This window comes from Podarcis bocagei (assembly GCF_964188305.1).
Source record: "Podarcis bocagei genome assembly, chromosome: 12".
In the NCBI taxonomy this organism is placed as follows: Eukaryota; Metazoa; Chordata; class Lepidosauria; order Squamata; family Lacertidae; genus Podarcis; species Podarcis bocagei.
The window spans coordinates 32,943,965-32,971,731 of NC_138137.1; the positions used below are offsets into that span (position 1 = coordinate 32,943,965).

At 41.0% G+C, this 27,767-nt stretch overlaps 1 protein-coding gene across 6 annotated transcripts in view; it reads right to left on the reverse strand.

Annotated features, from left to right (window-relative positions):
• The window catches only part of DYNC1I1 (dynein cytoplasmic 1 intermediate chain 1), a 234,983-nt gene that overhangs the window by 60,784 nt on the left and 146,432 nt on the right, over window positions 1-27,767 (reverse strand). For all 6 annotated transcript variants that reach the window (XM_081164604.1, XM_081164609.1, XM_081164605.1 and 3 more), the window contains one exon: window positions 2,964-3,110. In XM_081164604.1, coding sequence (XP_081020730.1) covers window positions 2,964-3,110 — 147 coding nt within the window. The remainder of the gene's footprint in view (window positions 1-2,963; window positions 3,111-27,767) is intronic.

A 27,767-nucleotide genomic window follows, 5' to 3' on the forward strand; every position in this document is an offset into this window, starting at 1 on the left:
AGGGAACACGTAGTTTCTCCAGAGGGTGGATTGGGACTCACTACCAGGTTGTGGCCTGATCTAAGGTGGTACAAGGTGGAATTTTAAGAAAAAGGTAACAGCAGCACTTTCCAGAAATGGATCTCTAAATGCATGTTTGGGTTAAAGGCAGTCTGTGTCTGGTACGCAGGTGGCGCTGTGGGTTAAACCACAGAGTCTAGGACTTGCCGATCAGAAGGTTGGCGGTTCGAATCCCCGCAACGGGGTGAGCTCCCTTGCTCGGTCCCAGCTCCTACCAACCTAGCAGTTTGAAAGCACGTCAAAGTGGAAGTAGATAAATAGGTACTGCTCCGGAGGGAAGGTAAACAGTGTTTCTGTGCACTGCTCTGGTTCACCAGAAGCAGCTTAGTCATGCTGGCCACATGACCCGGAAGCTGTACGCCGGCTCCCTCGGTCAATAAAGCGAGATGAGCGCCGCAACCCCAGAGTCGGTCATGACTGGACGTAATAGTCAGAGGTCCCTTTACCTTTTTAGTCTGTGTCTGAAAATGTTGAAGTCTACTGCAATAATGGATGGGGAAAGTGGCTTACACAGAACAATATTTGAACTCTTTCTCTTTACGCAAATAATTTAGATGAGTCTACAAAGAGTTTACTCAATCCACCATTGCTACCTATCCTGTCACCTGAAATTCATGCGTTGAATATAATTACTACATAGGGCTTATGCACATAAAGACCAACATGTGTAGACCCAAACTACAGAAGTGTTAGTCCCTAATAATCCCAGGAAGCAGTTGCATAATCCATATGCAAACATCTTGTCCAACTGGTGGATGTTAAGTGGGTCTGGAGGTAAGATGAGCAATCCATTCTGCTCCCAACTGGAATCATGCCAAAACTGCCCCAAGGTTTACGGAGTCATTTAAAAGCTTGGTATAATTGAAATGTAAGATGGACACATGATAAAAGCTAGGTCTTAATTTCTGCTTATCCTGAATGGCAGACTCCTCTAACCATGATCTGATGTGATCCTTGTAGTAGTTTGAATTTGACATGTAATATGCACACAACATATGCTTATAAATACATCTTCTGTGTTCCAGCTGAAACAGTTGTAATTTCTAGTGCACACATTTCCTGTGTCCCAGGTATAGACTTGTCAGCAGGGATTGACAAGTGTTAATAGATGGGGGGGGGGTGAAATCAGTTTCTTCAACACTAGGTAAACATTTTGAGTGACCTGCATAGTCTCCACAAGCTTCCTATATTACTAAGTCATCTTCCTAAAATGACAATGTTTACAAGTGTAGCTTGGTGACTAGTCATCAAAGGAACACCATCAGTGGATTTATTAAATTGACCTAACTCTAAGATGTGCATTACTCATGCACGGCAAGTGTTCTGATGCCAGAAATTTGGAGCAATATATTCCTTTTTTAAATAAACGGCTGCACGCTAACCTCATTGCTACCACAATTCATCTTTTACACTTGGATGTCACAATTTTTAGATCATGACTTTCGAATTCAGCAGTGACCAAAATCAGTTTAATTCAATCTGGACCTGAAAGCCCTGGGATATTGGTTGGGTGATCACAGCATTTCATTATTTTTAACAAATAGCAAGCTTTGTTACTGTCCATTCCCCCACGGAGCACTCAAAACTGTTGAGTTTTTAATGATTTTTGACAGAAAACCATACAAGAAGCCGGTGCAGTTTATACTGCATCCCACAATCTGCCGGCATTTGCAGTCCAATTCGTGCAAAATGATCTGTGAAATAATCATAACTTGTCATATTTTATGGTGATTATATCCTCCCCCGACCCCACCGAGATCTTATTTTTTTCTTTTAAAAGGCAATTTAAGGTATAGTATCAACATACCCATTTTCACAGGGCTAAGCTACATATTACACATGGTGATCAAGACTGATATCCAGGTTTTATTTCATTCTGTAACTAAATTCAGCCATTGGATGGGAGGCTGCTAGTTTGATTGGGAAAGTGACACTACCGATAGTGGTGATTAAGCCTCCCCTTTAAATTACCACCCTCCATGCAGTTATATGGTTCATGGGAGGAAGCAATATGGAAGTGTGTGTCCCCCTCCCCCTCAGGCAGAGCAAACAGCTGCTTACGGAGAAGCTTCTGACTGCAAAAATGAGGCAGGAAACTTTGAATGTCCCAATTTCCATACAATTGCAGTTTGTTCTTAGAAAGGGGTGGCATGAAGAAAGTATGAGACGAGCTTCTCATATTTATTTCAGCAGAAATTTGGCCACTTAATGAATCCAGAAAGGTTGAGTGTCTGCCTTATGAATCCAGAACTCAGCAACCTTACCCTCTTTGCCTCAGGGGATGCTCTAGACTTCAGCGATTTAGCAGGACTCGGTCACTGCTGTTCTCCTTTAAAGTGGAAGTAGATTATCAGGTTCTCTCTTTTTTCCAGGACACTGATTACAGTCTCCTCAAAGACGCAATTGTTAAATCACAGATTTCTCAACAGAGCAGGACCATTCAACCAGAATAACATCGGAACTTCTGTCAGGTACTCACGGGCACGTTACTGTATTTGCAAATGAATCTGTCTTCAAAATCACGGTTGCCAGATCCTGGAAGAGCACTCTTCCCTTGAACTGCATCAAGGCACCAAGGAAAGGTGCAGCGCTTTCTGGCCTTTCCATACAGTGGTTGACTTACCCACTGCCCTTGGACTTGCTTCAGGGTAAAATGACAGTCCTAATGGTCATAGATGGGGAGCAGGGGTACGCAAGACAACCAGCCGAGCGACATAATTAAAGGCACAGGCCCTGCCTGGGCAAGGAATTTGTAGCCCTGATAGTCTACCCTGTCACTTACTATTCAAAATTACAAGCTCTTTATTATTATTATTTTATTTAGCATACAAAAATATTACACTACAACATCCTGCTATTGATATTTGTCCTTAGAAATAATGAGAATGAGTTTGGTCCTTTACCGTGTGAGCAGCTGCAGAAAGGGGTGTGCGCTGAACTGGGGTCCTCCTGTGACTCCGATTATCCCACAGCACGATTTGGCCAGAATAGGTCCCTCCGACAACCAGGTTTGGATGAAAGCGGGCGAAACAGACAGACATCACAGAAGACTAGAACAAAAAGCAAAAAGGGGTAGAAGAATGAAGGGTTTTCTTTCTTTTGTTTCTATTAGAAAAATAATCCTAGAATTAATACTCTGAAACAAATACTCCTTTGATGCCTTGTTCTTTGAAAAACCTTTCAAAATATAGGGCTGCTTCACACATGCATCTGTATGCATGAATTTAACTTTCTTCTCAGTCTTTCCACCCTTTCGGTCAGCAATGTTGAACCAGTATCCAGTCATTTGCTGTCGGACTCCAACTCCCATCAGCCCCAGCAAATATGGTGAGGGGTCCGGGGAAATAGGATTTGTAGTCCAGCAACATCTGGGGCACAGGTTCCCCATACCCTATTAAGGTGTTCAAACAAGCTAAAGTGTTTTTTAAAAATTGAAATATTAATCAAATGTCCCCAATTCCCCTTTACTCTGCTAAAAGTTTCATACGCTTATCTGATGCTGTTATTTCCTGCTGCCTTGCCCACCAAGCACTGCAGTTTCATCAGTGGTCAAGTGCAACATCAAAAAATGTAGTTTCCATCAATTTCAGAGGGTGCCCTCTTCCACAAGTTTATCCGCAGAAATATCCGTTGTGATAGGTGGCACAGGAACAGAGAGCCCTTGAAAATCAGCAGCTGTGGAGCTGCCCTTCCATTTCTACAGGCTGCAACAACCCTTGAAGACCAGGTCCGATGTATTATCATTTCATATCAAAGCTTTAATCAGACAACCACATGCTTTATCACTAATGACAAACCTTGTATGACAATAGCAGCAGATTTTTAAAGCCAATATCTGCAGTGCTGAGCGCACTCTCTGAAATGGCAGTTAGGCTGCACTAATGTTTTGATAACAAAAATAGCCCTGGATACTGACAGAGTTATCTTAAAGATTACAGAGAATAGTTTCAGGCTTTGCTTTTCCTGAGCTATGGGAAGTTCTTGGAAAACTTTACAGCAGGTTGGGGCATCACCAGGTGCTGCTGGACTCCAATAAGCCCCAGCCAACATGCCCAATGGTTCAGGGATGATGGCAGCTGTATTCCAACATCTGAAGGTTCTTCACCCTTGTTTTACAGCACTGTTCCCATGTGAAGGAGAAAACACACTGAAGACTTGTGGGCCCTGATCCAACAAAGTGTGTAGGGCTGAGGCAAATGTGTGTCTACACTGTAATGCTCTTCCAGGCCCCAATGAACTTAGAAGGTGCATCTGCCTAAAATTATATGTCCATCCCTTTTTGGAATTGTCAAGATGGTACATCAGTTTTATGTCAGCATCCTGCCGACACAGCACTCTAATGTAGAAATGTTTCCACGGCTGAATTAGAAGACCATATCTGCAGCATTCAACAAGAGCTCCACATTTATGGAACTCGGAATAAAGGGAAGATGTACAAAACATATGGGCTCCTTTACACTGGAAGAGGTTCTTTATTTAATAAGGCAACGACTACAACCAATGTCTTGAAGAGGAAAGAGACCATGTATTTGTGGTGTGATTTGCAATAATCAGAAGTGGCTGATGGCCCTGGTTGCAGGACAGTGTGATCTGCTAGGATTATATTCTTCTGGAAAGTCAATAAAATTTTGTGTACTTTTTCACAGTGCAGAATAGCCCAAATTATTTATTATATATTCTAACTTTCCTCAGAGAAACTCAAGGTTCTGCCCTGTACATCATATCCTAAACAACAACAACCACCCCCTGAGGTAGATTAGGCTGAGAGATGGTGACCCATGGTAACTCAGGGAACTTCATGGCTGAGTGGAGATTTGAACCCTGGTCTGAACTATGCCACACTGGTTCTAAATAAAAAGTATATTCCTTTATCTTTCATTTGAGGGGATGTGCTAAGCATCCCAGAGGCTTCAAGCTAGCCACCAATGGAACAGAAATTTGGATGAGATGAACTTTTAGTCTCATCCAGCACTGTGTCCTCGTGTCTCATTTTTGCTCTGCCTTTACTGTGTGCAGTACATACAGATCTAAAAATGTTCATTTGTGCCTGGTAAGGCTGTTTTTTATTTTGAAGAATTAATGCAGGCCAGATTTGGATTAGTGATGGCACATCCCTTTAACCGCAGATGGATATGCTTGCAACAGATAGTAATTTACATTATCTTGGTTGGGAAGCCTGACCTCAGGACCCACATCTGATGTGCACATGGGAAGTGTGAACTGGCTGCGCATACTGGTGTTCATGTATCAGGATGGCTTTCTGCCAGCCATTGCCTGGACCCATCTGGAGGAGAGTGCTAAATAAATATTACTCTAATATGAGATTTAGATTTGCATTTGGTGAAGTGTCTTCTTCAGAAATGTCACTCCCTGGGGCATTCTGTGGGCTGCGAAACAATATTTCATTTGTGGGCACTGGAAATGCGAAGAGTTTAGAAGTATTTCCAGCTTCTGACAAAGCAAACACCAGGCACCTCCATATTAAAGAAACACACGTGGCCAGTGTTGTCCCGTGATTTAGGCCATGTGTGCAGAAGACATGGTGGCCTGTAGGTCTGTTTGCACTCTTAATGGCACCACAGGGTTTTAAAGGCACCTAGAAGCATCTCGTTTTAGTCCTGTTGGGGTAGGGTTGCCATATTTCAAAAAGTGAAAATCCAGACAGAAAACTTGTTGATTTTCCCGGACATTTCATCAATTTCCTCTAGGACACTGCTTTCGGCTGCAGTTTTCCGGATATGTCCGGAAAATTCTGGACGTACAGCAACCCTATTCTTAGGGCCCATTTCAGACAGTTGAAAAGGGCCCCATATAATTGTATTTCGAATCCAATTTCCAGAACTAGATTTCCTTGGAAACAAGGGGGGGGGATCAGAACTAGGAAACTGGCCTTAAAAGAACTAAACTGCTGAATCCAGTTAGTGGGTTGTAGCCACCAACTGGACTTTCACTGAAGGACTTTCACTTGTGTAACAGGTCTCCCTTTCTCTCCCTTTTCCTTGTCCCCACCTCAAATTTGCTCCAGGGGTTTGGGAGAACTCCCATAATAAATTTGGAGGGGCACGAAGGAAGAGGGGGAGGAAGTGCTGTTGTGCATGAGAACATCCTTGTTCTAACAAGACAATTTCCTTGGGTACAACCATCTAGGACCAGATTTTCTGGATACTGATAAAAAAAAAAAAAAACAGCTCAGCTTGATTCAAAGTACCAGCATATTTCCTCCTTAGTCTTTACCAAATGGAACAAAGCATTATCTTCTGACAACAGTAGCCCAGTGGACATCAGCAGATAATGAAATAGCATGCATTATAGCTTAGAGTTATAAAGTGGGCATTGACAGAGGCTTATAAAATCATAACGGCTAAAGAGAGAAATTATTCCCACTCTCTCAAATGTCTTGGCTCAGATAAAGAGCTACAATTGCCCCGTATGGAGCTTTATTTGACCCCAGCATGTCAGTTCTTGCAAGTTTGTTCACCTTAACAATGTCTTCAAGATCCTGTGGGATGAAAGTAAGGATAATACTGATAAGGTCCCTAATCTTATCCTAATTTTGCCACAAAAAGAAAACAAAAGACAAAACAAAGCAGTTTCCATTTGTTTCAGACTTCTCTGTGTTACCATTGCATAATAGGATGACAGTACTGTCATATGCTAAATAAGGAGAAAATAAAAAGTTTTCCGTAATTTAAACAGCAAACATGTCAGAAAGAAAGGCATCAGAAGTTTATTTCAATATAAGGCAGCATATTTACAATCATGTCTTTTCAGAAGTGAGAATTCTTCCAGATGTGGACAGCTTTTAATACTTGCTATCTTATCTTCTACGTAAGAGCTATGGAAGGATACTGGAAAGATTTTGGAGCTGGAAATTATTTGCGGTATGGGGGGGGGAATTAACTTTAACTAAAAATAAAAACAGTTGATAGCCTTTTGCATAGGAGGGGGGTTTTTTGGAAGAAAAAAAACAAACACTTCAAACCAAATGTCAAAATCCCATTTAATTAAAAAAAGGAAGTTTATATTTCCATATGGCATGTGTTGACATCTATCCCTTTGATTTACAAGAGTATGGACTACAGGGAGCAGATTGCTTTATTCAAGAGAAATGATATAGGGAAGGAGGGCGATTTGACAGGAAAGAGTGTAGGCTGCCTTAACTTCAGTGCTTGTTAAAACATGAAGGATTAATGGTAAAGAGGGAGGGAAGAATTGTGAATGTCTCCAGTTGAGGATCTTCAAAAATGTTTGGGGTTTCTAAGAATGTCTCAGGCAACCACATGAAAAGAGACTTAGCCACACAGCTCTCTAAATCCAAAACTGGTACCGCTCTACTTATACCATCAAACCAACTGACTTGAAATAGAGCCACAAATTGAATTTATTTATTTTTATTGAAAAAGTACTAAGTCCTTGAAAGGAGCAGAATGGTGCGTCAGGAAATCCAGAGACTTTGGGAGGGAGTTTATAATGCAGGTACACAGCAGCAGCAGCATGCACAAGCGCTGAATCTCTGCTGCGGCGAGTGTCAAATCCCAGTGGCTGCATTTTCTAAAGAGAAGCCATTTTCTTTACATACAGCCTTGTTCAAAATGGAAGGCCTGCATCCTAAACCGCGCCATGCAAAGGGCAAACTGGTGGAATGACATTGCTCTCTGTGCCCCTAAATCTGCTGGGTTGAGCTGCTTAAGCAGGCCACAAAGTTACGTAACACAATTTAATAATTCAAAGAGCTACATTGTGTTACGTAGCTTTGTGGCTTACTTCAGCAACTCAACCCAGCAGTTTATTTTCTGAGACACTTAAAAGACAAAATCACAACCTTTACGTGTGCATTATTTAATTTATCTCTATGGGACTGCACCAATGTTACAGGCCAGTGAGTTCAAACCTTATAACCTGCTAACCAACTTACTTGTATTGATGAATAGAAATATTCATCAATGGTCTCTTTCCAAGCAACCTGTTTATTAAGCATTCATCCTTATTTGTTATACGATGTTGTGTCATATCAGTGTCATCCCACACTTTCTACTGCATTTTCCTATCACTTTTCTTACTGTAAGAAGTCCTATGGGGAGTTGGCTTTGTTGCTCAAGAGCTCAAAATCAACTTCAATTATGCTACCTCAATTTGCCGGTATGTAATTGAATCCCACCTCAAAATGGCAACAGTCTGGAAGCACCCAGTAAGAAATAAAGTGAACTGAGTTTTGATGACAACCATATGGAACCAAACAGAAAGTATTTCAGCATTCTGCATAATAAATTCCAGAAACATCACTGTAAAGATACAACTTTGTTTTGAATCACACAATTCCATACCAGGCACATCTCAAAGGAGCCCTGACATGATTTAAAACCACAAATTTAAACTGAAGAACACTATGGGTCACGTAAAAGAGCTTCCACAATTCCCTCCTTCTCTTCATTCCACACATTGCAGTCTATAGTCTACTAGGTAGCATTTGCACCATGCTTTTAAGGCACTATGACAGCACTTTAAATAGTCATGACTTCCACCAAAGAATTCTGGGAGCTGTAATTTTTTGTTAAGAGAGCTGAGAGTTGTTAGGAGAGCTACAATTCCCAAAGTGATTTAGCAATCAAAGCCTCTTCCCTGGGAACTGTAGCTCTGTAAAAGGAATGGGAATCTCCTAACAATTCTTTGGGAAAAGACATAACTGTTTCAAGTGGTATCATACTGATTGAAAGGATAGCGTAAATCTAGCCCTAGTCAGTACACAAAATGTTTCAAACAAGCAACTTTCCTTTGTAAAAAAGAAAAGAAAATGAAAAATGGAGAGCACAAAGAATTAGATTAAATGCCCTGCTTCACCACAGTTAATTTATAGTAAGCCATACAGCTTTGAACTTGGATCCTATTAAAAATAATAATAAATAGCAATAAATATCATTTTCTTTTTATCCAAGGTCAGAAATCCAATGTGAGAATTCTCACTTTTCATTTTTGTCAAAAAGTATTTGATTGAACTAAACGTCTGATGTTAAAAGGGTTAAGTACAACACAGGTAGCTACAAAGAAAGTGCCTCAGCCTGTTAATGAACTCCATTCTGCCCCGGTGAGACCACCCTCCTTTTTAAGTAAGTGGTAACTCAATCCCTATGTTAACTCAGTTGTGTTTGGGGTTCTTCCAAGTCAAGAAACTCGGTGTGATAAGTCAAAATGAATTGTCTGTAATAATTCACAAAGTGTCCATAACCAAACTCAAACAAAAGGCTCTTAAGTCAGGTTTTACATTTCCTTTCTCAACACTTTTATTTTTCATTTCTCACAGAAAGTAAAGTCATACGAAAAGCCTGTGTAGTTTCTGCTGACCTCAAATATGAGGGCTTTTGATGGAATTCCTGGTTTATTTATCACATAAGATGCATAAATAGTGTAGGAAATAACTGGTGAGTAAAAAGACACAGGAATACGTCTTCCTCACACTTTGCACATTTAGTAGGGAGTAATTCAGTGGGAGTTACTTCTAAGCAAACATGCTTACAATCGTGCCACACATTGTCTCTGTTCAGATGTAATGGTAAACTGTGGCTCCAGAGGGATAGGAACAAGCCTAGGAAAGCCTGGGGCAAAAACACACCCAGTACAGCTGTGAGGTGAAGATTGGAAGCTTTCAGTAAATCAGTTTAGCATTATGTCCAAATCCTAAACTGTGGTTACTCTTAACTCTCTATTGGAATAAGCCAGTTTTTAAACACACAATTTGAACGGGACTTTTTTTTTGTAACGGTAAAGATCAACCATAGTTTGCTGGGTTCAGAAGGGATGACAAACTGTGGTTAATAAAAAAATGGAAGCAAAGGCTTCAGAACTCCTTGTCATCGAAAAGTGGGGGGGGGGCACACAAGCCAAGACTCAACTGGGGTTATTTCCATCACAATAAACAATGGTTTATCATGCTGTCCAAATTTAGCTATTGTCTGATAGGCCATCTTGCAAACCTGCTACTCTGGGTCTCTCATCTGCCACTTTTGGCAGCCAGTGGTACCCTGTTCTCTGTCACCCTATTTCTTTTTGATATTCAACATGGGTATTATCAATAGGATATGTGACTTCTCAAACCGCGACCCTGGAAGCATAGCAGGGATTAAGCAGAGGAGGAAAGCCTTGGCAATCCAAACATTAAGGCTTCATGTTGATGGCTGGGGTATGTCCAGAAAACAGAAATAAGGTTATGGGATATATTTAATTTGATCAAAGTCTTGTGGTGTAGGGGTAAGCAAGCTTCTGATTTACACAATAACTTTTCATCTTGCAGAATAAACAGCTAAAGAAATACAGTATAAATACACCACAATGTGGACCTAAGAGAAATATGTAATTCAAAAGCTTTCTGAGTACTTTCTGTCTTCAAAAGCAGAACCATATATGCTTTGCATCTTTCATTTATTATAAGGAAAAAATGTTGCATTCTGATGTCTGAGCACATTTTCTTTAAAACATGTTGCTGTTGCTCTAATCTTCTTTGAGAACTGAACTGGACATTGGTGGTACCCAAACTACAAGACCAACGAGTTTACAAATCATGTGCAACCACCACACTCATCAGAATCCTCTTCTGTGCAGAGTTTGGTTGAACCTTAAGACCTCATCAATGATCGGGGCAATTTTAGCAAGTAGCCCAGAGGAGATCTAAGGATAGATAAGCACATGTTTACATTTCGTGCTTTACCCTAATTGTTTCTAAGCAATTGACATTTGGTGCTCTTCAATCTGTGTCACTTGGGCACACTTCTATCAGTTCACTGTCAAAATAATTACAGTAATCTCTTCTTATCTTTTGATTTAATTATAGCTTCTGGGGAAGACTGACAGACTATTATATTTGCCCAAAGCCATCCCTTCCACTAATGTATCATTTACAAGTCGTGTCAGTGGGTAATTAGAAATAATCTAAAATTAATTGAACATTGCACTGAGCTATGTTGCTAGTTTGGGAGATAAGTAGAGGTGTAGCAGAAAACCCAGATATGCCAGTTGCTCAGACCACTTCGTTTGAGAAGGGGCAATAAACATAGTTGAAAAGTCAGCAATAATGTATATTACAGCACTCTCGCCCTAAAAGAAAACCTAGTTCTAGAAAGTTCCAGGGTCTGGTAATGGGGAGGAGGCTCTTCGCTATGGTGGGTTCAAGCAGATTAGGGCTATTTTTTAATTTTATTCTTATTAAATTTTGGAAAGAAGAAAGAATACGGAGAAAAGTAAACACAGAATATCATAAACGGAACCATATGTACCTTCCCATACACAGAGATCCACTAATGACAGACAACTTGTGAGTGCTGCCGCCTACTACTGTAAAATGAGGAGCAACAACTGAGGTCTTTTTCCGTTATAGCCCCAGGATTGAGGAACCACCCGCAACAAGAAACCCACCAAATCAAGGAACTTGGTCTGACTAAAAAGGCCTTTTAAAAAATAATAATTGGTTTTTCCATGTATACTTCTTCTAACAATATATCTTTAACAATTTTTCATATTTCCACGCTACTCCCCTGGACTTCCCTCATACTCCTCTTTTGTTTTATTTCCATATTGTTCACCATGCGTATTGTTTCCCCAAAATTTTCCCAATACATATAGTCTTATTTTTTGTTGTATAGAGTTGTGATTGTTTACTCAAACCCTGCCAATGAGTCCATTTCTTTATGTTGCCTCTTCATATATGTTGTAAATGGTTCCCATTCTCCTTTGAAGTCTTTGTTGTCCTTTTCATGTAATTTTTCTGTTAGTTTTGCCAGTTCTGCATATTCCATAAGTTTCCCTTGCCATTGTTCTTTCCTTGGTATTTCTTCTGTCTTCCAAGTTTGTGCTAATATAATTCTTGCTGCTGTTGTTGCATACATAAATAATTTCCAATTTTCTTTTTTTACATCTTGGTCTAAAATTCCTAGGAGGAATGCTTCTGGTTTCTTAACAAAAGTCTTTTTAAACATTTTTTTCAATTCATTATATATCATTTCCCAATAATTTCTAATATTTTTGCATTCCCACCACATATGATAGAATGTACCATCGTTTTCTTTACATTTCCAACAAGTTTTTGATCCCTTTTTATACATTTTGACCACTTTCTCTGGTGTTATATACCATCTATACATCATTTTCATATAATTCTTTCAGTAAGATACAATATGTAAATTTTAGATTCACCTTCCACATCTTTTCCCAATTGTATATTATGACCTAAATCCTGAGCCCACTTTATTTGTGCTGACTTTACCATTTCATCTAATGTTTCCCCATAAAGTAGAAGAGTGTACTTTTTAAAAGTAATTTCGTGTCACTCTTGACTATCTCTTTTTGAAAGTTTGAAGCTGTATAACTGAAACTTTTCTTAATGTATTCCTTAAACTGTTCATTTAATTGTCTATGATATAACCAGCTTTGTAAAAAGGTCTTCAATTCCTTATATCCTTTCAGCCTTAATCCTCTTCCCGCCTCTATTAATAATTCTATATACATCGGCCAATTTCCTCCCTTACTAAGCGGTTTTAATAATAATGCTTTCACCGGCGAGAGCCAACATGGAGTTCTTGGTTCTAGAAAGTCTTTATATTTATTCCAAACTTTTATAAGTGCTTTTCTTATTATATGATTATGAAAACCTTTATTTTTTTTTATCTTTCCCGTACCATAAATATGAATGCCAACCAAATCTATTATCATGTCCTTCCACATCCAGTATTTCATCTCTTTCTAATTTAATCCAATCCCGAATCCACATGATGCAAGCTGCTTCGTAGTATAATTTCAAGTCTGGAAGGGAAAAGCCTTCTCTATCTTTTGAATCTGTAAGTATTTTATATTTTATTCTAGGCTTTTTCCCATTCTAGACAAGCTTAGAAATATCTTTTTTGCCAGTTTCTGAAGCAGAAAAGATTGCTTATTATCAGTATTGACTGGAATAAAAATAACATCTTTGACTAAAAAGGCCTTGAAAACCTTGTTCAGTTGTTTTTACTGACATTATCATGCGCTATATCATTCCCAGCTTTGGGAATATTTCATTGCTCTGAGAACATGTTATTATTTATTAAATTATGCAAAATAAATAAGGAAATAATAAAACAGAATGACAGTTTCACCAGCCGATATTACATAAAAGTAAATGTAAATAACTGCAAGTGCTTTCCAACATAATTTTTTTCTTCCTATCCCACCCCCCATCAACTAAATAATAAATGTGGCCACAATTAAGAGATATAATTGCAGATGTGGCTTGGTTTTCCTTGCTCAGATTTTTGCAAGATATGCTGCTTACATTGTAGAAGACAGCCATGCCATATGTCAAAGCCTGCAAGCATATGCACAGCAGGTTATCTGGATCATGGCCTAAAACTGAGATCTTAGAGTGCTACTTTACCTGTACATCACACTGGCAGCTGAATCTGTACATTACAGACTGGCAGCTGAATCTTACTTCAACCATAGTGATGGAATGACATCCTTTCTCCACCATACCTGAGGGCAGCAGGCAAGTGTTGTGGGTTCTGCTGCAGCAGCCTGGCATCTGCCACCTGAATCAGCTGCCTCCCTTTGCCTAACAGTAGGGCAGGCCCTAGACTGAGCTGAAAACAGCAGAGACCTCAGAATAAATTAAAGCGGCTCTCAGGACAAAGGTTTGTTACAAATCCTTAGCTTATGGGTGACTTAATTCAAATATTTCTCTTTCCAGCCGTCCAGAGTCACATTTCAAACACATGAGAGCAAATGCTAACCATGTTCTCCATTATAAAATCCTTAGCCATTTGCTATGTGTCCATGAACAATAAGAAACTGCAGTGCAAAGGAGAAGTCTTAACCACAAAAATACTAAACAAATTTGTTATACGAGCTGTCAAAATGAATTCAGGATGGATCTTAATCCAGGCTTAATAAATATTATTTTATGGATAAAGAAAATATTTTGATTGTTCCAATAGGAAGGATTCCCCGCCCCCCTTTTGAACAAAAAGCATTCTTACTTTCCTAATGGTACATTTGTTTGCCATTTCCTCCCTTCACTGTTTTGATTTTAACTCTTGCCCACACACTTTCCCCATCTAAACTCCTTTTGAATATAATTTTAAGACTATACGTGTGTGGGATGTGGATGTGTGTGTGTGTGTGCAAACCTTATATTTATGATCACTTTTCCTGCTTTAAAACAGGGAGTCCTGCGGGTGGGAAAATGAGGCAAAATGTGTCGGCAAGAGTTTCCTGCTTACTGGAGGTCCCCCCAATTTTGCAGAAAAAATGTGAGGCTTCATGGGGTGGACATAGGATCTTGAGCCCAACCCCTCTCCCAAACCTTTCAAAAGTTCTCCCTTATGTGCATGTTGATGTGTATGGGCATGCTGGCCAACATTTGGATGTGGATATAGATCTGAGTTCTTTCCACATTCAACCACTACAGTGCAAGGCCTACGCTGGATAGACACAGAAGTGCCTTACCATCTGTCACTCAATGCACACCCACATACACTGACTACTGCCACCAGAAGTGGATTATTATTATTTTTACATTGTATCAACAGTGTCTGATGCCTTTGTTGCACGTGAGCTTAATGTGCAGTGGTACCTCAGGTTACAGACGCTTCAGGTTACAGACTCCACTAACCCAGAAATAGTACCTCAGGTTGAGAACTTTACCTCAGGATGAGAACAGAAATCGCACGGCGGCAGCGGGAGGCCCCATTAGCTAAAGTGGTGCTTCAGGTTAAGAACAGTTTCAGGTTAAGAACGGACCTCCAGAACGAATTAAGTTCTTAACCCGAGGTACCACTGTAATACCCTTACATGTTTCAACCTAATTTGATTAACAGGATGTCTGTTTTCACTAGCACTCAGAAAGTTTCTATTCAAGACTGTGCACTGCACTGTTTGATCTGGGCTGCTGCATTCATTTACTCGCTGTCATAATTTCCTTTTTTTTTTTTTTTGGCTCTTGACAGGCTCTTTCACAAAAAGGTGCTAGCTGGGGGCAGAGGGCTCCAAATGTCACCCCTACTGGACTATGAAAATTTATGTTCTCAGGTGCAGTGTCCAACAGATGATTGACACTGTCAGCTCTAATAGCTCCAATCACCTGTTTAGGGCAAGGTGAGCAGATTTGAGACAGCCTATTACCCCTCACAGCAGGATTCACTAATTTATGGTCCTGCAGATGTTGAACTACAATTCCCATCATCCTTTGCCACTAGCCGTGCTATCTGGGTCTGATGGGAGTTGTAGTTCAACAGGAGGGCTATAAGACTAGTATCCCCTTCCTCATGGGAAATCAGAGGTGCCAAAGCTAACAGGACAGGTTATCTGCCCTGTGCAGATATGTCATATGGTACAGCAATGTACATTCAGCTACCTGGGCACCTCTGTATTGGCGCCATTATTACATTTTTGTACTATATCTCAAATATTAATTGCTGAGACTTATTACCTTGGAACCTCAGCCAATAGTTTAGTCAGCTTAGATAACTATAACTGGTCTTTTTATTATTTTATTTAAAAAAGCATATTATTGTGAGGTATAAGAAGCTGTGCTTGTGTATTTTACTGCTAAAGGCTCAACCCGATCACCCAAATCCGCCGACAGGAGGTGCTTTAGAAATAAAAAATGTTAATAATGAAATTGTGTTATTGTGATAGGTAGATTTAAGGTATACGCAGTGTCTTTATACTGCACGGAGCTAATTCATTCCTATTTTCTGAGTTCATGCGGTGAATCCATATGCTTTCCCCTTTGTTAATTTCTTAAAAGGTCACTGCCCCTCTGTGATCAATCTTCCAGGGAAAATTTCAATACTTCAACCAGTGATTGAATGCTTTTAGCTTCACTTTGCAGAATGTATGGGATATTAATCATCATTAAATTAATGTTGTTCTCATACAAAGATTCTTTTTTGGGGGAAGTAGGTTGCCAGTCATCCTGCTGTGGGGTCAGTGGGTGGGAGGCTGTTGATTTTAGACCCAGAGTAGGGGACAGTTGGAGCCAGGCTTTTAGTGATGGATCCCTTGGCTTTTGGAGATGCTAGCACATTTCAAAGCAGTAACTGTTCTCCATCTTGTGCCAGATAACGCAGTGTGATGCTCCACTGTTTACCGAGGACTCCCACAGAGGCATCTCACATAAGGTAAAGCCATTGCCTAGAATTCAGACCAAGCTAAAAGGGAAATTGTGCTACAAAAAGGCAAGCCAAGAAATGCTTATCACGGACAGTGTGGCTAGCAAACTGCTGTTGGAAGAAGAGACAAAAATTCCGCAGCAAGTTCTTTGTTATACTAATGTCAGGTTTCTTTGCGGGTGTGAAATAGACGCGGGCGGGGGGGGGGGGAGGATTCATAGTGACGTTCGGATGTGTCAATTTCACTTTCCTCTCAGTTCCTCATTTTTCCAGTCTTAAATTTAGTTTTCCACATTTTCACAGTAAATTGTGGCATGTTTTTAAAACTCTCCTTAAAATTCATCAACATATTTTTTCCTAATATGCCTATTTTTGTAACCTTAAAGCTTACATTTTTGTGAGCAACTGCCCCAATATAATGGGGTTATTTTCACCATTATTTGCATGTTGCAATCTGCTTTGAGGGTTCCCCCCCTTACAACCAAGTGGTGTATCTCTCTCTCTCTCTCTCATGAAATAAATAAATAAAATACAATTTTATGCCATTTTTCTCCCAGTATATGCCATGTTGCACACATTGTATCACTGGATAACTGCATCACAAAAATTGTAAAAGTGTCCATTTCATAGAAGGACTGTGTTCTCAAGAAGTGCAAATCTGATAGTTTCTTATACAAATGGAAACAGGATCAAATCCCCCTCCCCCACCAAATCCCTGGGGAGGAAGTAGTCCCAATGAAGAACACTGCCCTGTGCTCAATTTCTAATAAGATATTTTAGGAGTGCTTAAACTGCTTTGGAATCTCCATACCTCCTTGCCACACCCCTGCATTCCAGCTGTTTGGGGATTAATAATGACTCAGCCTGCCTCTTGGACATTACCCTAAGCCAATGGAGTGTGTTTCATTCCTTTTGGATGTTTCATGTTAGCAAAGGAGCCCATGCTGCTGCCCTCCGCACTTGGAGCTGGGGCAATGTTGATATGGAAAGTAGCCTTGGTGTACATTTGTCTCACAAAACCAATACTTTTTGATGCTAACAGAGTGATGCAGGAAGGATGTACTATTGCAATTCTATGTGCAATGCTAACATCAGAAGTGGCCTAGACTGTATGGGAGAGAGACCCTTCATATTCTCAGTGGCATTCTGGGTTATTTTTTATTACAATGATACCTTGGTTCTCAAACTTAATCCGTTCTGGAAGTCAATTCCAAAACCAAAGCATTCCAAAACCAAGGCACGCTTTCCCATAGAAAGTAATGCAAAATGGATTAATCTATTCCAGACTTTTAAAAACAACCCCTAAAACAGCAATTTAACAGGAATTTTACTATCTAACGAGACCATTGATCCATAAATGAAAGCAATAAACAATGTACTGCAATCACACAATCAATCAATCAGTAGCTGAACTGGTTCCCACACAGTCACAAAAACAAAACAAAAAGAGCTGCAAAAACAAAAACGCAAAATAAATAGCAAAAACCAAGAGACCTCAGTGTAACACTCCAACTGGAAGCGTAACACTTAAAACAGAGCACGTTCGGCTTCTGAAAACAGTTGGCAAACCGGAACACTTACTTCCAGGTTTGCGGTGTTTGGGTTCCAAATTGTTTGAGGACCAAGGTACCACTGTACTCCACTTTTATTGCATAGGTGTCCCAACTTTACTCCAAGATGATCAATGAAGCATACACTGTTCTCTACCCATCATATACTAACCACAACCCTGCAAGGTAGGTTAAGCCAAGAGACTGACTGCCCAGGGTCAATGAGTGCCAATGGTGAGTGGGGATTTGAACCTGGAATTCAACACTCTAACCACAATACCTGGGCGCACGCGCACCCAAACCCACACCTGGGAACCAAAAGCTAAACCCTGCCTATAGTAAGAGTATGTGTTGAGATTCAAAACGTTAGCTTGCATTGGAGATCTGAATGCTTGAAAAACATTGTGACATTTATTCGTCACAATTTAGAAACACATGGAGAACATCTGAACAAGGCCAAGTATCCAGACATACCACTCAGGGCATTTTGCGGGGTGGAAGAAATTCACAACCAGAGAGCACAGGTACGCACAGTCTCATCTCGGAGCCACACTGGGAACATGGGGCTGCTCTAGAAATACAATAATCAAGAAAGGGTTCGTGTTCAGCTAGGCTAGACTGGAAAGGTTCATGTTTTAACTATAAACTCAGCACACATCTGGAAAGAGGAAGATTTGAATTCTGGAGACAATACAATATAGGCGGTGACCATTCTGTGCAGGGCGTTCAGTTCCTGGTCCCCGCATGTGTTGGCAGAGCATGCTTAAGCCCGCCCTGTTCTACTCTCTTCCAGGTCCAAGTGGAAAATGGTTGTCACCTGTATACAAGAGATTTATGCACAAACACAAAATATTTTCTAGCCAAAGTTTAGCACTTTAGTCTTCATTGTAAAAAATTACACAGCAATCCTATACATGTCCACTCGGAAGTAAGGCTTGTTGAATTCAACGGGGTTCATTCCTAGGTAAGGGTGTATACAATAGCCTCGCAAGCCTTAATTATAGCCACAACTCTTCCATTGAAATCGACAGGACTTTAAAATGCTAAACATTTCTTTTGCTGTTAAACAGCTTTACAAACAGAGAGCGATTTAATAAGGGGTCATGCTAAAATGTGTCTGAATCAACAATTCATAGAATACAGATCTCACCTGGTTTGACAGGACCGTACTATATAAATAATAATATAAAACAAGAGGACATATTTATGCTTTCTATCAATGAAGCCTGTTCCAGCTTCTTAAACCAAACAAATGCTGTCATGTGCTTTTGGGTATCCATAATATAAGCCATCTGTGAAACCCTGGTGTGTGTTTTTTTGCAAAGGCATCCTTTCCAGGACGCTCGGATGATTTTGTCACTGCTTGGGGTTTTGGCAGGTCATCAACATCCCTCTAATTCCCCTTCATGAAATATAGCTTGTGAGCAGGATCTTCTGAAGGAACAGGGGAAAGATTTGAAAGTACGCCATGCCTGCTTTCACAAATGCAAAGTTTTGCCTTTAATCAAAGTGTGTTTTACTGTGCTGGTTGCCCCTACTGAAAAATGGTATCCAAAAACACTGTTTTCAATGCCTGCTAAAAACTTTATTGTTTAGGCAAGACTACTTAGAAATGTAATTTTATTTATGTATATTTGCTTTTGTTGCTTTTAAAATTGTTGATTTTATCTGTATTTTGACCATTTTATTGTCTGCTGTTTTCAAGGTCTGTTTTTATCATTATTTCATTTTAATGACTATTTTATACTATTATGTAAACTACTGAAAGGCAGTTTTTGATTAAGCAGTATATAAATCTATCTGAGTAAATAAATGAAATACATGGACAGGCTAGGTAGTCTGACCAATTTTGAAAGACAAGTCCGCTTAACTTATTGGGTGGGTGGCATTGCGGCCAGGCCTCGGGGTCCGTGGGGATCCAGCCTGGGGCCTGAGGTGGGACCCTTCTGGCCATGCCAATGGTGCAGGGCAGGGTCCCGCCCAGGAGGGCAGGCCCCACTGACCAATCAGCACTGGGGGGGCGTGTCCACAGTAGATTTAAACCGGGAGACCGCCCTCTCACTAAAAAGCTGATCAAGTATAGGTGATTTGTTGCCATAGGCGCTAATGGCTGGATATCCTTATGGAAGGGGGCAAGTCTTTTCCCACTCTCTACCTTGGCTGGAGGTAACATCATCAAGGTGTGTGAAAGGGGGGGGGGACAACCAAAAGAACCTGGCAGTCTTGGGACTGGAACTGAAAAGAGATATAGAGCCTTCCTTCAGTGTTGATGGATGGAGGTGATGGTAGAATGGCACATAGTCACTTCTGTGAGTGGAGAGCACCACCACTGGTTAGGGGAAGCTTCTCCCTGCTGATCTGAAGCTACTTCGCCAGTGGAAGCTAGCACAAAGGACTGAAACGAGTTGTTTCAGCATGGGAGGCCAGTGGCTTTGGTTAAACTAGGTCCAAAGGCCTGTGCTTTCCAAAAGGGGCCCAATCCTTGGATTTTTGGAGCTGGTTTAGCAAAATATAAAACTCTCTCACACACATATCCATTTTCTGTCCTGGTGGGTGTGGAACAGCAAGGCTTGGGATGCCACAGTGGACCCACACGATCCCACACCTCCCCTGCCCCGCAAAACTGCAGTGTAAGCCACTCAAGAGGCTACCATAACAAATCAGGAAGCTCCTGATGCCAAATCACACCTATTGGTCCATGTAACCTAGTACTGTCAACTCTGTCTGGCAGTTGCTCCCAGTGGTCTCAGGCAAAGGTCCCTTTCACATCACCTGCTATACAATCTTTATAACTGGAGACTGAACCTATGCCCTTTAAAAATGTGCTGGGGGGTGTTATTGGGTTGTTCTTGTTTTCATTTTGATAATGTACCGTATTTTTCGCTCTATAACACGCACCCGACCATAACACGCACATAGTTTTTAGAGGAGGGAAATCCGTAGGCATGCCACCCGTAGGCATTCCCTCCATAACACGCACAGACATTTCCCCTTACTTTCTAGGAGGAAAAAAGTGAGTGTTATGGTGCAAAAAATACGGTACTTTGTGGTTTTATATTCTGATTTTATTGTGTCACACACACACACACACACACACACACACACACACACATTTTACATCTGCATGACATATGAAGAGGATGGATGCAAGTGATACCTCTAAGTCTAATTCTTTCCCCCAGTTACCATGAAAACAAGGATTAAGAACACACATACGAGAGAGAGAGAGAGAGAGAGAGAGAGAGAGAGAGAGAGTTAATAGAAGATACTTCATGCTTAAAGGGACGCGGGTGGCGCTGTGGGTAAAAGCCTCAGCACCTAGGGCTTGCCGATCGAAAGGTCGGCGGTTCGAATCCCCGCGGCGGGGTGCGCTCCCGCTGCTCGGTCCCAGCGCCTGCCAACCTAGCAGTTCGAAAGCACCCCCGGGTGCAAGTAGATAAATAGGGACCGCTTACCAGCGGGAAGGTAAACGGCGTTCCGTGTGCTGCGCTGGCTCGCCAGATGCAGCTTTGTCACGCTGGCCACGTGACCCGGAAGTGTCTCCGGACAGCGCTGGCCCCCGGCCTATAGAGTGAGATGGGCGCACAAACGCCAGAGTCTGTCAAGACTGGCCCGTTCGGGCAGGGGTACCTTTACCTTTACTTCATGCTTAGTCTGGAAGGTGAAATAATTATTTGAGCCAAGTCAGATGGAATACTTTTTTTTTAACACCCTTCAACATGCTATAAGAAAATTTGCATTACAAGTCATGGTTTTATAACTCATAAAACAACATAGCTGAATTTCCACTTCCCTGCCCCCACAGTTTAAACCAGCAAGTGCCTAAACTTTTCCAGCCAAGGAAAGCATTTTCTTAATGCTTCAGCTAATAAGTGAATATGAAGTTTCATTCTCAGAGGAATTAAGAGACGCATATGATAAACAGCTAAAATGCAAGGGGGGGGGTGTTGTATGAACATCCGATTGCTGCTGGACAAAAGCTTTGTGTGTGGCTTAAGGATTGTCCACTACAGCCTTCACACAACTCTGTGTGTCCATTCCCAGTATTTCAACTGCAGCCATTTTTTGTTTTGTTTTTGCTATTAGTCACCATTTATGGGCTGGGTGGAGGTGAAGATACAGCTTAAGACTTATGCAATGCTTTATTAGAAAACAGAAATAGAAGGCTGCCTGCTTGCTAAAGTTTGATGGAATGGAAAAACAGGCTCAGAAAAAGTAAAGGGATGCAAGGATGCCACCTGGTACTCAAGTAAATTTGAAAGAACGGAAAAACCGGGGGGGGGAGTGATGATGTGCCTTGCATCCCTCCCAAGACTGTTCACTATCCCTTTTTCAAATAACAGCAATAGAATACAATGATATAATGAATTATGCACTTGAAATTAAGGAGGAGGAGGTGGGAGAGTTAGTGTCCATTGTTCATATAAAGGACACAGAATGTTTGCCACGTAATTACAAGTTCCATCACTGTCAGTGAAACGAAAGGGAAAGCTGTATGACTCAACATTGTCCTTCATTACTAGGGTATGGTCCTAGGATCCTTATCCAGTTGATGAGCATCAGTATGACCTTTTAGCACATAGGAGACATTCCTGCATTACTTTGAAGGCCTTGGCATGTGAACTTCAGAGAATCGATTCCAGCTATATGAGCAGATATTTATACTAAGCATTGGTAGATGGATGGGCAAAGAAGAAGGAGGCGAGTATTAAGGAAGTTGGATTGGAAAAGAATGAAAAGAGGACATCTAAAATAAAGGTCTGGGAGAATCAGTGGCTGCTGCACACACAGAGAGACTTTTTGGTAAAAACACAATATTGCCCATATTGCCATCGTAGTGATGCGTCAGACGTGCTCTCAAGAATCTGGAATTCTGGCAGCCTCAGAAAACAGGCCACTGGAGCACTGTATATATCAACATATCTTTACTTAGGAAAAGAAAACAGCAAAGGAGAAATGAAAATCAGGGGAGGAAAGCAACTCCAGCCAACATTGGCCACTAAATACAGATTTTCAGTTAACTTCAGTGTGTTTAATTCTAAGATAGGCATTTCTGATTCCATCCACCCAGTTGAAAAGGGAAAGACCACACCAGAATAAGCAACAAAGGGTGGTCAGATCCATAATTTAATGACAGCGTATGGAAGCCACTACAGAAAACTTGGGGGTAGGAGGCATAGGGGAGAGAAACATTCTATAGTGTGGTTAAGGGGCTGATTTCTAGAAGCAAGCCACAGTATTTTCCAAGCCTGGGCAGCTTTTATTGAAATTAAAATAGAAAACCTAAGGCCATATCCCACACAGAAATTGACAGGTTAGCAATGACATGGAGCCTACCATGGTGAGTATGACTGGATGGCGATGCTTTAGAAAGAAAAGAGGAACGTCTGCAGAACCCAACATCACACTGCCATGTAGGAGCCATCTACCAAGCATGGCTGTCAGTCTGCAGTTCCAGGCTGCCCACGGCCACTTCTGCATTTCACAGATTCATAGAGCTGGGTCCCATCTAGTCTCGTCCTTGCCCAAAAGCAAGACTTTCCACCTGTCACTGTAGTCTAGCCAATTGTGGCTGTCCTCATGACAGCAATCAAAGATCCTGGTTTGGTCCTGATGTAACATTTTTTTCTTCCACAAAGGATGACCCATGGAAGCTGTTACATAAGAATGTGGGAACCAGGGCTCTTTCAGGTGACGGGTTGATTAAGCATTCAATCTGATTTATTCTTTGCACATAATTTGTATGGAGATTGTACGGTGTCACTGTTTACCAAGCATTCATTCATATCACAAACATTTTCTGGGTGGTTTTTTGTGTTGTTGTTGTTTTGAAGTGGGTTTGATGCCAAAGAATGCCAAATCCAATTTGATTGTGCAACCTAAATTTGCCAGTTTATGACTGAACCATACCCCCAAAACAGTGACAGCCTGGAAATGGCCCCAGTCAGTTTTGCAGCATAGATCTGGAAACAAGAGGTAACTGGTCCAGAATGCCGCAGCCATGCTTTTTAACTGAGCCACATGATAGAGATGAGGACTGCTGGTCTTTAAAGTTCTGCAGTAGTTACCACATAGTTCCAAGGCTCAGTTCGAAGTGCTGCCTTTGACCTTTAACACCCTAAATCAGCCTTCCCCAACCTCATTCCAGATGTTGTCGAACTACAACTCACTATCAGCCTCACTGGAAAATTGGATATATTAGGCAAACCTGCATATAAATTTGTAAATTAAGAGAAATGCCCACTAAAATGCTGGTGATTTCTTGTGAGGTATCTACACACACAGAGAGAGAGATTCAGAAATGTGTCAAACTGAAGCTTGGGAAAATGAGAGAAAATGAAATTGACAGGTTCATCCATCCTTATCTGGGAATAAGCCCAAATGCCTCAGTGTGGTTTACTTCTGAGTAAACTTGTCCAGGACTACAGTGCATTTTCAATTCTTGGAAAGAAGCAATTAAAACCATGCTTTTGTTTGTGTTTCTTCAAGCTCGATGAAATGCATTTATCTAGACCCCACCAATGGCTATTGTTTTTGAAAACTGGAAACCGTTGATAAATAAAACTGTGAACACTGGAAGTCTGGGGTACTGGTTAGAGAACATTTCCTTTGCAGATTTTAATATATATTATATACGGAATGAGACTAAATAATAACATAGTTGGTTTCCACTAAGTAATCAAAGAATGACATCATTATAATCTTGAGCGTGGCCTACTTGCCTTCCAGACTCTGAGGTAAGTCAGCTTTTATTTAGAAGGCCAAGAGTAAGCTCTCCAGCCAAGGGTGACTTCTTTTGATCACATGAGCTATGACTAACCAGTCAGGAAAAAGAAATTCTATCTGGCCCCTATTCTGCTCCGCTATTCTCCCCACACTCTACCCCATAAGTACGGTAGCTCAAGCATGGTTCCAGCTAGCAACGCTAACAATGCACTGGGGAAGAGCACTTAAAATATCTGTGGGGTTTTTTAAAGAAATAGTGTCATGGCATTTCCTGCAGTCGTACGCCTTTAGCACATTCTTAAATCCAGATTCAGGTTGTTTGTGGTTTCAAACTGGATGTAATTTTAGTGGATCTCGATCAGAAACATAACAAAAATGCTGACTCTCATGGCAGATGTGAAAGTCCTCACATGATTCCCCATTCACTGAATCCTTCCTTATTTTTAGCCTCAGCACGCTTAACTAGATTAAACAAAACTTTGATTTTAAATAGACATGTTGGTATTGACCTTGAAAGCCCCAAATAGTTTGGCATTAGAGGTTATTTGAAGGATGGCAAGAACAAGAGACAACAACTGTTTTTTCTCAAAAAGTGCCAAGTTTTATTGGTGCCCAATTTCTTTTGGAAAGAATTCCTCTCCTCTTCAAGAGCTGATCTTGATACTGACTTCTTCACTCAGGAGCTTATTGAGTCAAAATCTGAAAGACTAGCCACACACATATAAATCTGCCCAAGGCTTAAAGTTGGCATCAAAGGCCTTTCTTCTCAGATGTGTCAGAGTAGTCTTCTTCTTTGGCGATCACTTGTAACCGAGTAAGATTGTCTTCCATGAACACAGTCTTAACAGTGAGTCCGTAAGTGACTGTGGAGGCCAATTCTGGATCCACACATCCTTCCACAGTGGGGATATTGGCTTCCGGGCAGGAGTTGATCACGATGAAGGTTTGCCAAATGTCTTCTTCTTTCTTCTTCTTTGGCAATCACTCATAGCTGAGTAAGATTGTCTTCCATAAACACGGTTTTAACAATGAGTCCGTAAGTGACTGTGGAGGCTAATTGTGGACCCACACGTCCTTCCACAGTGGGGACATTGGTTTCTGGGCAGGAATTGATCACGATGTGGATTTGCCAAGCGTGCCTTCCTCTTAGCACGTTTCTCCCTTGCGTCCTGAGTTCGAGTGTCTTCAAAGCCCATGACAATGTACCTTCCTCTTAGAATGTTTCTCCCTTTTGTCCTGAGTTCGAGCGTCTTCAAAGTCCATGACACCTTTGGTAAAGGCTGTTCTCCAATTGTAGTGTTTATACTACATTTTTTTGGATTTCCTTGAGAGAGTCTTTAAACCTCTTTTGTTGCATTAGGCTTCCCATTTTGAAGTTTGGAATAGAGTAGTTGCTTTGGAAGATGATAATCAGGCATCCGCACAACATGACCAGTCCAATGAAGTTGATGTTGAAGAATAATTGCTTTGATACTGGTGATCTTTGCTTCTTCCAGTACACTGGCATTGGTTCGCCTATCTTCCCAAGTGATGTATAAAATTTTTCGGAGACACCGTTGATGGAATCTTTAAAGGAGTTGGAGATGGTGTTTATAAGTGGTCCATGTTTCACAAGCATACAGTAGATAACAATGGCTCTCAAAGTGAACCATTCACAGTGCGACCAGCCTGTTAAAACAGGGTTGTGTTATCGCCCCAACTCTAATTATTATTTTCATTAGTAGATAGGTAGCCGTGTTGGTCTGCCATAGTCAAAATAAAAAAATAAAAAAATTCCTTCCAGTAGCACCTTAAAGACCAACTAAGTTAGTTCTTGGTATGAGCTTTCGTGTGCATGCACACTTCTTCAGATACCTCTTGGTGAGGTTGATGGACTTCCATTTCATACGGCTCAATGTGGTGCCTTCCATGGTTCCAGTAGTAGATAGGTAGCCGTGTTGGTCTGCCATAGTCAAAATAAAAAAATAAAAAAATTCCTTCCAGTAGCACCTTAAAGACCAACTAAGTTAGTTCTTGGTATGAGCTTTCGTGTGCATGCACACTTCTTCAGATACTATTTCAGATATTATTTTCATTGCCATGATCCTACACTTTGTCAAAGGGAAACTACCCCACCGGAGTAGAAATCATATATCAAACAGATGGAAAGCTCTTCTGAGTAGGCTGAAAGCAAAGAGTAAGGTTACCATAATTTCCATCATAGAGTATGTTGATGACAACGTAGTGTGTGCACACTCAGAGGATGACCTCCAAACCATCCTAAATATCTTCACAGAAGCTTACAAAAAGCTTGGCCTATCGCTCAATATCCAACATCCAAAAAACCAAAGCACTGCACCAACAAGCATAAAACAACCCCTCTGCAGCACCACAAATCTAACTCAACGGTGTAACATTGGAAAGTGTCAATCACTTCTCCTACACGGACAGTTATCTTTCCACAAGGGACGACACTGATGCCGAAATCCAGCATCGCCTGAGCTCGGCAAGTGCAACTTTCTCCTGATTGAAGTGCAGAGTGTTTGAGGACCAGGACATTCGAAGGGAAGCCAAAATGCTTGTTTACAAAGCTATTGTACTACCAAAGCTATCAGAGTAGTAGGCGCTAGAGAAATATAGCCTTTTCAGCAGTGGCCCCATATTTGTGGAACTCCTTCTCACATCCTTCTCAACTTTTAAACGAGCCTTGAAAACCTTATTGTTTCAATACCCATCGGGTATTTTAACTGGTAAAACTGTTGCTGGTTTTTGCTTTTTAGTATCTGACTTGTGCTAGCCTATACTATATACTGTTTTTAGGCTGCCGTATATCTAAGAAAATAGGAAGCTGCCTTATACAGGGTCAGAGCATTGGCGCATCCAGCTCTGTATGGTCTACACTGACCAACAGTGGTTCTCCAGGGTTTCAGGCAGGATATCTCTCAAATCTACCTGGAGATGCTGGGGATCAAACCTGGGACCTTCTTTTAGTTTTGCAATTGTAATAGCATTGTTTCAGTTGTATTTTATGTTTTTAATTGTTTGTGTGAGCTGCCTCGGGTGGCGTATAAACACTGAATGGTCCAGTCCTCTCATTCTGTTAGCACAAGGATATATGCTTGCATAACAGAAGCCCCAGTAGATGTAGAACAAAGCCATCAAGGTGGTAGCCATTGATAGTCTTATCCCCCTTGGATATGTCTAATCTTCCTCCCAAGCCATCCCAGTTGGTAGCCACCACTGCTTCTTGTGGGAATGAATTCTATAGTTTAACCAAGAAGTGCTTCCTTTTGTCTAGAAGAACATAGGTTCCCCATCCTAT